The sequence below is a fragment of the Neofelis nebulosa genome, chromosome 10 (assembly GCF_028018385.1).
Source record: "Neofelis nebulosa isolate mNeoNeb1 chromosome 10, mNeoNeb1.pri, whole genome shotgun sequence".
Lineage (NCBI taxonomy): Eukaryota > Metazoa > Chordata > Mammalia > Carnivora > Felidae > Neofelis > Neofelis nebulosa.
This window is the reverse complement of record NC_080791.1, coordinates 15,933,983-15,947,960: the sequence shown is the minus strand read 5'-3', so window position 1 is coordinate 15,947,960 and position 13,978 is coordinate 15,933,983. Positions and strand designations below refer to the sequence as shown.

Sequence of the window (13,978 nt, the reverse complement as noted above, 5' to 3'; positions counted from 1 at the left end):
TCTTCTTCTCTAAAAGGAAAGTACCACAACATGACCAGATCCCTCTGAATAGGCTAGAAAAATTAAGCAAACAAACACCAACATTGTTTTCAGAGATGGTTCTTTTTATTCCAAGAGGTTTGGGTCCCCCATATGCCAACTTTAAGTAGTATACTTCATTCTGAGTTATACGCTCATTCAATTACAAATTTCTACCATAAAACTGCAGCTTTTTTCTTCCAGCTTGTTGGTCATATCTTGGTACAAAAGTCAGGGTGCATCCTTCCTTCTGGGAAGACAGATGCACTGTTGAATGACCAATAGCAACTACAGTAACACGAGATTTTCACTTCCTTCTCTCTGAAGGTAAACAGGGTTTATCATTCGGTAAAGTCAGTTTTCTGAAGGAGCAATATGAAGTTAGATGTCAAAAGTGTCAACATTCTCCTTGGCAAAACCACAAAGCCACCGAGTCAGCCAACATCATTTTGACCTAATATTTTTCAGGAATTAATGTTCCATATAGGAGCTGGGAAGTTTCGTGTTCTTCGTATCTTGAAGAGCCAACTGACTCTCCTCTGACTACCACATCATATTTGGAAGTTTGCCATCACATTCTGAGAAGCCTACATTCTGTGGCATTAACCTATTCAAAAAAAAAAAAAAAAAAAGTCCCCGGTATTTTTTTTTTTATTATTACTCCACCTCTAGAGTCTCTCAAGTAGAATAAAGAATCATGAGGATTATTCTTTGCGTTCATAATCGCTTGCTTTCTGAATTTATACCGGTAGGACTAGCAATGAAAAGTTCCAGAAAAAGTAAGAATCTCTTATATTTCCAATGCCCAGAGTTTCTTAAGTGACACCCGATCTTACAGTTAGGGAGTCCAAAGTGCCCTCACTTTGCCACCTTGCAGAATTCCTGCAAGAAGCCAGCTACGTCTTTGACCTCCAGTCATTTACTGAGACTGTCTGGTTAAGAGTAGACAGCATTTACTATATGCAACTTAGAAACCTCATTATATGTATATGACCTTAAATAAATCTCGTGACCACTTCACCTAAAAGAAGGAATTTATATACAATTCCAGGACTAAATTCAAAGTCCTAAAGCTTCAGTAAAACAATGAACATTTTGGAACTAAGAATTGGGAGGAAAAAGAGCTGGCGTAAATATCGGCTCTGCCCAGACTCTTGTAATCTATATGATTAATCCCAATTCACAGTTTTCACTCTGACTGTACAGGAAATGCTTTCTGCAACCCAACATATCTAAAAAGGTTTCATTCTGAGTGATGCAAGCCCTCCACGCAGCCTCAAAAACCAAGGGTCAGAAGCCTTTGTAATCCTCATTCGCATGAAGCAAACTTGTATTAGACAGGAAAGGATTTACAAAGCACTCGTTAGAATAGGCCCACAAGCAGTGGAAACCTTACCAAGGGCTATTCTGCAGCACATCTCTTGAAACTACAACTGAAAACGGACATAAAAGCTACAAACACTTGTTTCCTATACTGAGACCCCACCTACTGTTTTCCCCAGTTTCTCTGGATGTTAAGATTTCTCTCTTAGCTCCATTTACTGAAGTCTTATTCGCCTATAAAACCACTATAACATCATTGCATAAAGACATTTCTCTGGAGCTGACTACTGAAAGTTAATTATTACCACAAATTGACGATTCAAGCCAAATACTCAGGGAGCCAGTAGGGCCCCAGGACCCCTGGGGGAACATTAAGAAGTCTAAAACATGATCCATGCTTTATTTATTTATTTAGATCCTCTAAGATCTGAATAAAAATACACTTATTGATTCACAGAATGAGAAGGTAGCTTGAGAGGTCATCTTATACACATACAGGCAGGACCGTACTTTAAAAATTCACCTCCACAGAAGATCATAAAGCTATTCTGGTTATCTTTTTCATCGTCACTATAGTGACAAACGTCATTAGTAACGAGTTCTTTACGTATCTACCCTTTGCTTCAGTTTAAACCTATTTTTCTCTTACTCTAGTATCCACTGACTTGGAAAAGAACTGGTTACCATTCCTAATAATAAGACCCTTTCGTGATTTTTGAAGAGTTATTAAGTTGCCTCTTAACCTTTCATTCTCCCAACCTTTCCTCACAGGACTGACTTCCAATCATATAATCATCTTTTGAGTCTCCTCAGAACCGCCTCCAACGTCTCCTCATCCCCTTTAAGTTGAGGAACCTAGAAACGGAAACAACACTCAAGTGAGGGGATGGTCAGCACTGGCATTATCTATACAAAAGATGACGGCATCATGTCAGGATAGCTCAACATCACTTGTAAAGCCCCACCTGGTACTTTTTTTTTTTTTTTTTTTAAATTTTTTTTTGATGTTTATTTTTGAAGGAGAGAGAGGGACAGAGCATGAGGGGGGAGGGGAAGAGAGAGGGAGACACAGAATCCGAAGCAGGCTCCAGGCTCTGAGCTGTCAGCACAGAGCCCGACGTGGGGCTCGAACCCATAAACCACGAGATCACGACCTGAGCCGAAGTCAGAGGCTCAACCGACTGAGCCACCCAGGCACCCCCCACCTGGTACTTTTACAGAAATGATCTTCGATGGCTCTTCAACGTTCCTCTGCCACACTTAAGTTAGCTTCCTATTTTGAAAAAATTACTCACAATTATCCTGCTTATTAATAAGTCTTGTACAATGTAATAGCTTATGTCATACTGTCCTGGCAAAGTATTCCTAAAAGTTGTGTGTGTACCAAATTTTCAATTCAACAGACATTAACTGACCACCTTCTATATGGAAAGTCACCAGGATAAACGATACAAAACCTAATCGGTGACTTGGAAATGGTCAAGTCTTAAGCAAATCACAGTCTAGCGGGCGAAAGATGGACACAATCAAAAGTATTTACAACATAAAGCAACCTGGAGTAAATTCTTTAAGGGTGGTATTAAGTACAGTAAGAAAAGAGGAAAGGAGAAGTTGACTTTCCACTAGTAGTGACATTTGTCAAAGCTTCTTGGAAGAGGTGGGATCTGGGGATCTGAGCCGTGAAAGAAAAATAAGCCAGAGGCAGGGCAAGATGGGAAAGACTTTAAGGCAAAAGAGAAGCGTTAGCAAAGGTATAAAGGCAAGTGCAGACAGACCACAGAGAACATCTCAAGATGGTCGAAGCATAGAAGTGAGAATGTGTGTTTCGGGAGATAATGTTTAAAACGCAGAAATGTAGGCCATAAAGGACTGAGAATTTTAAATCTTATTTTATATTCAGCGAGGAGGCAAAGGGTTTTAGGAATAAAGTGACATAATCAGATGTATATTTAAGAAAACCACTGGCAACGCTGCCTATAGTGAAAAGGAAGGCAGGGAGACCAGCTACGAGATTATGGTAATAATCCACGCAAAGGTAATGGAAATGTAAAGTAGGATGCTAAAAACAGAACGGCGGGGACAGATTAAGGAAACGCCGCAATAGTATCACGGACAAGCCTCACGAAACTAACTGGACGGGGTACGGAGAGCAAAGAGGTGACGCCAGCAACAGAGAGAGCACGACTGAGCCTTCCGATGGACACAGGTTTAGATGTGAATTCTAGCTCTGTTGCTTCCTCGCCAGATGATTTCGGGAAACCATTTAGCTTGTCTGTGCTTCAGTTTCTCCAGCTGTAGACGATGGGGTATACTCGGTATTTCAGTAAACCTTTTTTTGTTGTTGTTAATTTTTTTTAATGTGTTTATTTATTTTTGAAGGGGAGAGAGAGAGAGACAGAGCATGAACAGGGGACGGGCGGAGAGAGAGGGAGACACAGAATTCCAAGTGGGCTCCAGGCTCCGCACTGTCAGCACAGAGCCCGACATGGGGCTCGAACCCACAACTGTGGGATCGTGACCTGAGCCGGAGGCAGAGGCTCAACTGACTGAGCCGCCCAGGCGCCCCCTCAGCAAACCTTTTTTTAAGACATAAGGAGTACTGTATGCTTCCTCCTTAAGCATACTACCCTCTACTAGTTATTCTTAAACTTTAATCTGATTCTGATTATTCTACTCGTGATTATTTTGTATTTCTCAAGCTAAGTTCCAAGCCCCAGTATGGTAACCTACAACTCAGCATTTATTCTATAATTAAATTATTAATCGCGTTGATCTCTGTAGACCAACACTTAATTCTCCCCATGCTGAAACTTGAGAGCAAATGTCAACGAGTTACCAAGTATAGACGAATGGAGCTGAACCTGGGGACCCTGCAGAGCCTCAGAATCATGGCAGGGGATACCCAAGTACTCATAGTCATTCATACAAAGGTAAAGAACACTAGTTACAGGGACAAAAAGTAGCAACTCCCACAAAGGTGCCTTGGCCTGATAACTATGCAACTCACCGAGGCACTGAATTCCTCAGTATCCTACCTGCCTATTTACTGTCTTGTTCTTTCTCCTCCCTTTTTTGCCTTATCTCTAATTATGGGCTACTTGGACACCGACGGTACCCACTGTTGCCAAGATGTGTGTGGCTGGCCTTCAATCTGGTTACACCTAGCTTGTTAATGAACTTGACACGGGGACCCAAATCAAGAACATTCTAAAATCAAGATTATACAGCCCTCAAATAGGTATGTATGTGCACACATATACACGCAGACATCAGAGTAATAAAACCCAGTTATCTCGGCAGAAAAAAAAAAGATGACAGCCCTCATGGACTTTCGTGGACTTTGAGTCCTAATAATAATTAGGGATTTCTATGTGCCAGGCAAATTGCTGAGTACTTTGCATGCATAATTTCAATTAAGCCTCACAATAATTTTAAGAAGCTTGATCACTGCTACTTTACAAATGAAGACACCGAAGCATGGAGAGGTTAAGAAACTTTTCCAAGGTCATTCAGCCAATAGACCGGTGCAGCCAAGATGTGAACCCAGGCAGTCTAAATTCAGAGCCCATGGTCTTAACAGCTCTTAATTACTGTGCTATACTATCTCACACTATTACAGATTAGATAATGAGATTCTCGCCATCCTTTATAAAGGTATTTATATACGCACAAATAAAAAATCCTAGCCGGAGAGATTACAAAAGGATTTCCTCATTAACCAAGCTTAAAGAGATGTTATCCACATGTTTTTACTGCTTATAATTAAAGGCAATCATCTAGGAACACTGTTGTATGTTTGCATTTGATCTAAAAATTAGTCAATACTCATGGATGGACAGAAGTTGAATATACACATGTGTACGTATTTGTTCCTCTAGGTGTCGATATTTATTACAGAGACATTTGTGATTAACTTCCCCCAGTTTTTCAGAGCTGAGATAGTACAAAGGAGGGCTTGGTGAAAAAACTGTACTCCAACCACACTCCTCAGCAGTAATATTACTCTCCTAATTCAAGACAGAAAGCCACAGTTACTTTGATGCTGTAAAAGGAGAATGAAACAATGGTGTTTCGGCAAAGCACAGATCGGAAGGGTTGGACCTCCCTGAAACGGTCCCCATGTTTGAAAGGTTCAGCGCTCATACAGCTCAAAGACATCAAACCATCTATGCCCAAACATTCCAACCAAACAAAAACAAAAATGCAAGAAAACAGATAAAATATATGAGAGAGACTCCCAACTCTAGAGCTAAATGCCAGCGGGATAGATCCAACCCACTGGTAGGACACAGAGCACTGCTGCAGTGATAATTAAAGGTAAGTTTTCTGGGGGAAATCCCTTCGGTCTATTTGTCAAATAGAAAAACAACTACTCATTTCAAAGGAAGGGGAATTTTCATACCCAGTACAGAAAACTGCCAACTAACTCTTACATTTATGTCTTTATTTCCTTAAAACTAAGGCTCATTAAATATGTCCGGCATCTAAAAAGTTTAGCCAAGTGTGGCCTCTAAGAAGTTTCGTACTAATCCTACCAGAGGACTTCCATCGTCCCAAACAACTACAAATCACACGACCAAACCCGTCTTTCAAATATCTTAGTCTTTGAAAGCAAGCGTCTGGCAGTGTAGCCTCATGGTCGGCTTCCCCTGGTGTGTAACCTGACAAGGTACAAAGCTCACTGAAATATTTAACAGTGGTGGTATGGATTTCTCTGGATAGGTCAAGAAAAGCAGCTCATCCTTTTTAAAAACATAAAGAACCATTTTATGGGATGTCATTCCCTCTGCTCAAGTGTCTGTGTATTTCCTCGGGGCTTTCTCAGAGATCTTATTGAGGGGGAAAATGAAAAGGCTAACAAAAGGACCCCTTTTCTCTCCCTATTCCCAATATAATCCGCCTCGGCCACAGGGCCAGTAGCATCCACACTGTCATAAATGCCAGCAATTAGAGAATTAGGCCATAAAACCACCCACTCAGGTATAAGAGCGCGGGCCTCCAGCTTTATTTAATGCATGCCATAAAGATCCTGTACTTCCTTCTTTCAGGCCTTCTTCACAACCAATGAAATGACAATAACAACAAAAAAAGTAGCCCTTTGTCTGCCTGCCCCATACTGATGTGATCAATGAAACCATCTGGGTCCAGGTGAAGGATTTAAGATTCCTTTTTCCTAATAAAGACTCCATTTCCTCTCACATGCCACATTGAGATCCATTAAAGGCCAGGCTGCATTTAGAGCAGTGATATGATGATGGAAAGTGAAGTGAAATGACATTTTCCAATTATTTGACTTTACTCTGAAACTACTCTAGAAGCCTAGCCAATTCCTGAACTTCTCAAGAAATACTGGAACCTACAAGAGTATTCTTCATTAACTCAATAATTTCTAGAACCTCCTGAAGTCTTTGCTAATGAAAAAAGTTCATTCAAACCTGAAAGTTAATGTTCATTCAGTCTGCGTTTTACAATCTGATACAGTTTAGGAGCAGATCAATAACTTCATATGATTATCTTCACAACCTACCGGTCCACACAAATCCCGAGTGTGTGTGATTTACTCCATGATAAAGTTGTATTTATCAAGCTTTAGACCAAACTAGGTAAGACCCACACAAATACTTTTTTCTAACAGTGAGCTCTTCAGGCTTCCTCTTTCCGCTAGGGCCCATGGGGTTAAAAATAGGATTTAGAAAGTACAGGTATGTTATGTCAGACTCATTAGTAATGTAACCTTTCTTAATCCCTGGAAATAACATGTGCAAACAAAAGAAGTTCCCATCCCAGCAATCCTAGAATAAATTCCTCCCAAAGTAGTGACAGTCACATAGCTTCCCCCTTTCTCAAAGGTCTATGCCACTGGGCTCTCCACCTTGGCAGAGGAAAAATGGAAAGACAAGATATTCACAAAAGGCCCTACCAAAGGCCTTCAAGTTAAGTGCTAGAAGGAAACTGAAGTTCTGTGCCAACACTAGTGGAATGTGGGCAGGCACAAAGAGATCTTAATTAGGAGACCTACAATTAAAACAGTGAGTCTCCAAAAGAGAGAGAAGAGTCTGTTCTGCCTCCGAGCAAGCAAGGCACCGTTGCCCCCCTCCCCCACCCCCGCCCCCAGCTACGGGGCAAGGAAGGCAACTCGCGGAGTTGGAGTCTGCACAGATGCTCCACGGAGGGACAGCTCCAAGGTGAGCAAAGAGATGGAAAGTGAGTCAAGATGGGAGTATTTTCTCTTCTCCACTTCCAGTCAGGAGGCAAATCACTATTTTGTGAATGATGATTCACTAAAGGGGAAGAACTGTGCCTTCAGAATATTAAATGGAAGGAAAAGACTGGCACATGTCATATGCTTTTCAGTGAGAATGAAGAAAAGTTCTCAAGACTGCCTTTCTGATGCTCAGTATAAACCAAAGTCCTACATTTCACAGCTTAGTAACAGCTACTCCGGGCAACGTAGGTACTGTCACTCTGGATTCATATATTCGGTAGCGCACAGAAGTTTTCTTCTCATTTAAAAGCTGTCCCACCTAAAGGAATACACCACCTGGACTGAAATACTTCCCTTTTGCAGTCCGGAATCCACAACACTGAAAACCTGAAACAAAAGTCAGCCAAACGAGAGGGCCTCTAAACACAAGACAATGACTTGTATTTAAAATCTGATCTTCAACTGTCTATAAATGAAATTGGTCAATTTCAGCAAAGAGCTTCTCCCATACAGGTAAAGTCCTTCTATCTTCATACAATGAAAACTTTCCCACTAAGCTGGAATTTCTCTTCCCAATGATAACACCGGTTAACTGGGCAAACGGACTAACTAACATTAAAAATTACCAAGTAGGCTCACCGACTCTTGACTCTTTAAATAAACTCAGAATACAAAGTTCTGACCCGGCCCCCCAAAAATAATAGAATAGAAACGAATCAGAATACTGGAGCAGAAAAGATTCATGAGCTAATATTTAGCCCGACCTTTTCATTGTACAGATCAGATATGTAAGGTTAAAAGTGAACTGCCCAAGGTCCCATCACTGGTCAATGAGAGATGAGGGCGGGGAGAGCCCTTGTCCGCTGACTTCCATGCTGAGGCTTCTTCTGCTCCGCTTGTGTTCTCTGCTTCACTTTCTTTCTGTCAAGCTCAGGATTAGCTGTGAAGGTGATGAAGGAACAACTCCCCCTCTTGGTACACATGCCCAGTGAACATCCAAAACAAAAAACAAAATCACTCTCCAACTGCCCTTGGCCTACAGGAACATCATCTTTTCTAGGCCCAACCCAAGAGCGTGCCTTGGTCCACCTCAACTAAACTGCCATTTCGAATGAAAACAAAGATCAACCAATGCTGTCATTCAATTTCCACTTAGATCTACTTAAAATGTGCCATGTTACGATCGCAAGGGAAATTCTGCCTTTAACATTTTATGAGGTGGTTAAGGAAGAAGGTAAGTGGACTGTGAAAGTAATAACCGAAGACTAGCTGCTGATATATAAACCATTTCTGGGGTTTCTATTAAAAACAGCTCAAATTCGAGTCGACAGAGAAGATGCTGTGCCATGTTTATTGAGATGGCACCGTATGGTGGCATTAACAGGACCTGAGACAATCCTCAGAAAAGTGGGACAGTGTGGAGGGGAAAGGGAGACGAAGAAGCAGACCTCTGTGATTTCTTACTGTGCTCAGTTAAGTCAAACTTAAATTCGGCTTCCTGATTGTCAGACAAAAAGCCGAAACAGAGGAGACCAGCAACACCTAAATATTTGCTTAAAATAATCCCGTTCTAACAGAAGTTGGTCATGAAGAACTGTTACACGTAGTCGTTACACAGAGATATTCAGTACAAGGGAAGTTACGGACCTGTGGCAGTGAAGGACAAGTCTCCATGGCTAAAGGAGTTTAAACAGGGAAGTGATCTGGAAGTTCTATCACCTTTCAACCACCTGAACTTACTAGCTGTGTAAGTATCAGCTTACATTTTGTTATAGACAAGTTATTGTCATCATTCACTTAAAGCAAACCAGAATTTCAAGAGGCTAGACTCATTTTAGGTCACAAAACCATTTCTTCATGAATCCAGACAAGACTTGATACAGATCTGTGAGTGAATTCTGAGAAACAATCTTTAGAATTCTATGTCAGCCCAGGGGAACTCTGAACTTCCCCTCTGGAATCTTATCATTGATTTGTGAGACTCTGTAACAAAACGCTTGGTTTCTACACTGAAAACTACCAGGTCAAAGGACCCAATCACTACGGTTTAGTACTGAACCATACTATGGGTTAGTACTAATCAACACATACCATCAACCCGTATACATCTTAGATTGCCTCTAACTACCACATAAAAAGCCTATCAATGGAACAACAGCTCATTCAAACTCAATTCAGAAAAAATACTGAAATTTAATATAAGGAGTCAACCACTCTTCTCACTGTCAAGCAGCAACAACTGTTCAGGCAAAAGTTTTAAAGAAAAAAAAAAAACGTACTAATATGATCTTATTTGAAGTAACTGCAATTCCTTAACAGGCTTTACACTACACACTACTGCTAAGCAAAATAATGCCAGTGGATAAGGAAGTGTTAGCACCTGATTAAAACTTTAAAAGTGATTTGTCAAAGACCAACAGATAAAATATTCTGGTGCCCAGACATTAGGTCCCTGAATCCAGGTGGTTGGTTCTCTTTCTAACCAGTCTCTTGAAAAGCTACGATTGGAAGCTGTCAGCATAAAACTTTGCTTTTGAATAGGTGATAACATTTGGAATGTGAACACTTGGTCCCTCAATACAAAATACATAAGCATGCTACACAAGGAGAAAATACGTCTCAAGATCCCTTTAAAATAGACTAACTTCTCCTAATAGAGACTTTCTTATCATACTCAAATATACATGGGGCTAAAATTCTACATATAACCAGGCAAGTCTCAATTTTGAAAATAAGCAGGTAAATGAAATGTCAGTAAGTCTTTTTTTTTTTTTTTTTTTTTTTTTTTTTTTTTTTGCTGCCGTATCTTTTAAAAAAGCAAAATCAACTCACATTTAAGCACCAACTCCATGCAAGTAACCTGAACGGTTCAGTCTTTTTGTCATGTATGAGGCCTTTGGTTCTCCAACTACATGGGATCTGTGTTGTTAGCTTAAAAAATACAGAATTGGCCTTTCAAAAAAAAATAATAATCTACAGCAACCAATAAATAGTCTCAAACAACCCTGCTGACTGCAGCTGCCTTCTGAAGGCTGGGAAAAGGAGGTGGAGACAGAGCGGAGAGAGGCAGGGAAAAGGGACGCTGCGGCTAGCTACATAGCAAGGAACACGCCCCCATCATGTCCTCCTTGCTCTGTCAGAAGGCGGGCTGTTGTCAGTCTCCTGATCAGGCTGCCTTAGAAACGATTTTTAAAAGGAGGCAGGAAGACTAACAACTAAAAAATGCCAGCTCCTTGAAAGGAGGGGCCAGGGTCTCTGGGATCTTCTCCCTCCCCTTCTTCCCAGGATCTTTCCGTATATCTAAAGGGGTGCAGGGCACAATAGGGGACAAGGGGTTTGCCCGGGACCAACGGCAGAGCACGCAGGAAACGGCTGGTTGTTATCTTTCCCTTTCTGTTTCAATCAAGAGCACTCCAGAGCAGCAACCCCCTACCCCCCCCCCTTCGCTTCAGCCCCTAGCAGCTGCTCTTCCTCCTCCTAGCATCCCCCATCTCATCCCCCCTCCCCTACAATTCAAACTCCCCCTTCTGCATCCAATGGAAAACAAATACGCAACGCCACTGGCTGAACCTGAACTCAACTTCCCTTCCCAGGGCAACTTTCCTTTTTGCTGAAGGGGGCTGAGTAACGCTGATCAAGGCATCCCCATTCCTGCCCCAGTACTAATGGGGAAGGGGCAAAACTCTTGAGCCTTCATCCACCTTGGGTCCCCCTATAAGAATCAGAGAGATAACCCTAACTCCTCCTTCTAAGGAATAACTTTGCTTCATGGCCCCCCTCTTTCCCCCAACCAAAAGCAACCACCACCAGAAGCATAATAAAGTAAAACTGTCCCTTATCTACTCTCCTCACCCCAACCCTGCTTCCCCCACCCCTTCCAAGCCCCAGGATTGGCCTAGGAAAAGGTGGATCAATAGTGAAATGACGGAGAAAAGGAGAAGGGCGGGAGGGAGCTAGGGCTGGAGACTGCGTGCTCTCAGGCGCAGTGGGTGGGGTAGGAGAGCAGCTGCTTCCCCTGGGAGGATGCTGCCCAAGTCCCCCCACAAACACCTCCCCTCACAGGGGCCCCCTTCCCCAGAGCTGGAGGGAAAGCCTGCCTCCTCTCCAGGGGGAACGGTGGAAAGCGGCTCCTCTCTGAGCCTAGGGGACAGTGGACTGTTTTCCTCTCAAAGATGCCACCAATCCTTCATTCTAAAGGAGGGAAAGGGTGGAGTGAAGGTAGAGTAATTCCCTGCTACCAATAGGCTAGAAACTGTAGCTCTGTAAGATGGGGGAAACAGACTGCTGGTCGAGGAGATCACCGTTATCTTCAGCGGGAAAGGAGGTGAAGGGAGGCAAGGTGAAGAGGAAAGTAGATTCTTCCTGGCGGGGTAGGGAAGGAGGAGGGAGGATCTCTCTGCACGGGGTGGGGGGTGGAGGGTGGAGGTGAAGGAAGGGGGAGTGGCTGGTAGTGCAGGGACCTGGCCCGGGGATGGGGCGAGGGTTCATCAGGTTTTCGGAAGCAAGGTGCTGGAAGAGACATCGGCCCCCAAGGGGTAGGAGAAGAACGTGGCCCTGGATGAGGCCATCACCCGAGAGATGCCCAAGAGGAAAACTGCCCCAAGAGTAAAACATCTGCCCAGAGAGGGAGGCGGGGATGTGGCGGGATCAGGTCTCTAGGAGGGAGGGAGGGAGGAATCTTGCTCGGATGAGGTAATCTGTGAAAGGGAGGAGGGGTTCAGTCCCGGGATGGGAAACCCCGGCGAGGGGTCTGTGCCAAGGGATTTGGGGAAGGGTCAGGGGAAGGAGGCGGGGGGGCAAACGCCCTTAGCCGGATGGGTCCAAACCCCGGGGTGGGGGCGCCTAGGGGTCTGCACCCATGTATGGGGGGGGGGGGTCCCAAGATGGGAGGGCCGTTTGCCCCGGGTCAGGGACCCCAGGAGGGTCCCGGAATTGGGATGCTCCACAATCCCGGATGGGGGAGGGGAGGGGGCTCCGCAGAGGGTCGAGACCCCGGGCCTGGGGGTTCCTCGCCCCCTTACCTCTCCGCTGCCGCCTCCCCCGCCGCTCTCCCCAAACACGGCCCGGAACCGGCGCAGGTTGGTGCCGATGGCGGCCGAGACCTGCAGCGCCGCGTCGAAGCCCGGGCCCACCCGGAGCAGGGCCGGCCCAGAGGAGGCTGAGGACGATGACGAAGACGAAGACGAGGCGGACGACGAAGAGGCTGCTGAGGCGGCGGCCGCTCCCCCTGGAACCCCAGCCCCGCTGCTTCCCGCCGCCGCCGCCGCGGCCGCCACAGCCGGGGGGGAGGGGGGCGCCCCGGGGCCGCCGCCGCCGACCGGGGGCCCGGGGGGAAGCAGCAGGGCCGGGACGCGTTGCCGCGGGGCGCCCCCCAGGCCCCGGCGCCCCCCGCCGCCGCCGCCCCCGGTGGTCCCGGGTCGGGCGGGGAAGCGCCACCGACAGCTGTGCGCCATGTTCGCCCCGTGAAGTGAAGCAGCGAGAGGGAGAGGCGACAACACAGGGGGGCGGGGAGGCGGAGGGGGGGGCCGAGGGCCCCGGAACCTGCCTGAGCCGCTCGGCGCCGCCCGGCGGCCTGCACCCAGCCGGCCGCTATGCAGAGCGCCGGGCCGCGCCCGCCCGCCCCGCAATCTGTATAGCGGGCTCGGGCCTACGCTCCAGACGCCGGGCCGCGGCTACGCCAGGCCGAGGCCCGGGCCGCCGCCGCCCGCCCGCCCGTCCGCCCGGCAACCTGGATAAGTGCATGCCCCGCCCTCCGGGAGCGGCATTGCTGGGGAAAAGGAGGGGGGAAGGAAGCCCAGGAGCCCGACGCGGAGCGCGGGTTCCGGGGAGAGGGGGAGGGGGCGAGGACTACAGGGAGGATGGAGGCGGAGGGAGCCCGGCCGCCTGCAGCCTCGAGAGCCGAGAGGCCGCTTACACACGTTCCCGGGATGCGCTGGGAATCGAACCGCCCGGGAGAGCAGCTTCCAGTATAGCGCGGCTGCCGGGTCGGGGACGAGTGAGCCTCCTTCTCTGCCTCGAGGCACGGAGACAAGATGGGTTAGCCCTCATTTAACGCTTCTAGGATAAAAGAGCCCTTATTGTACCATATGCAAAACGGAAGCGTTGCCCAGTTTACTATATGCAGAATAGAAAGGCCCTCAATGAACGCGCTTTAAAAATTAAAAAAAAAAAGAGAGAGAGAGAGAGAGGGCCCCTCCCATTTTCACGCTGGAGCTCTCTCCAAAACGCACACATCAAGGGGCAGGTCTCCCGCCACCTCCTCGCACTCGGGGCTTTGGAACCTCTGTCTCTCGTGCCCTTCTGCAGAGAGTTGGGTCGTGTTTCTCCAGCCCGGGCATTGGGGCCACGGCGTGCTCCGCTAACGAGGCGGTGTTACAACGAAGCTGAAGCTGGATGGCTAACGGGGCCTGGAGGGAAGAGGCGGGCAAAAGC

General features: G+C 46.1%; 1 protein-coding gene across 5 annotated transcripts in view; it reads right to left on the bottom strand.

Annotated features, from left to right (window-relative positions):
* KMT2A (lysine methyltransferase 2A) overlaps nt 1-13,044 on the bottom strand; it is an 86,477-nt gene extending 73,433 nt beyond the window's left edge. For 2 of the 5 annotated variants that reach the window (XM_058686869.1, XM_058686871.1), the window contains exons 1-2: nt 12,568-13,043; nt 10,379-10,477 (exon numbers count right to left, since the gene is read on the bottom strand). In XM_058686869.1, the coding sequence (XP_058542852.1) occupies nt 10,379-10,477; nt 12,568-12,999 (531 nt within the window). In that variant the 5' untranslated portion in view covers nt 13,000-13,043. Of the gene's footprint in view, nt 1-10,378; nt 10,478-12,567 lie in introns of all 5 variants that reach the window. The other 3 variants (XM_058686870.1, XM_058686872.1, XM_058686873.1) reach the window with 3 other exon arrangements.
* Nucleotides 13,045-13,978: the final 934 nt, after the last annotated feature.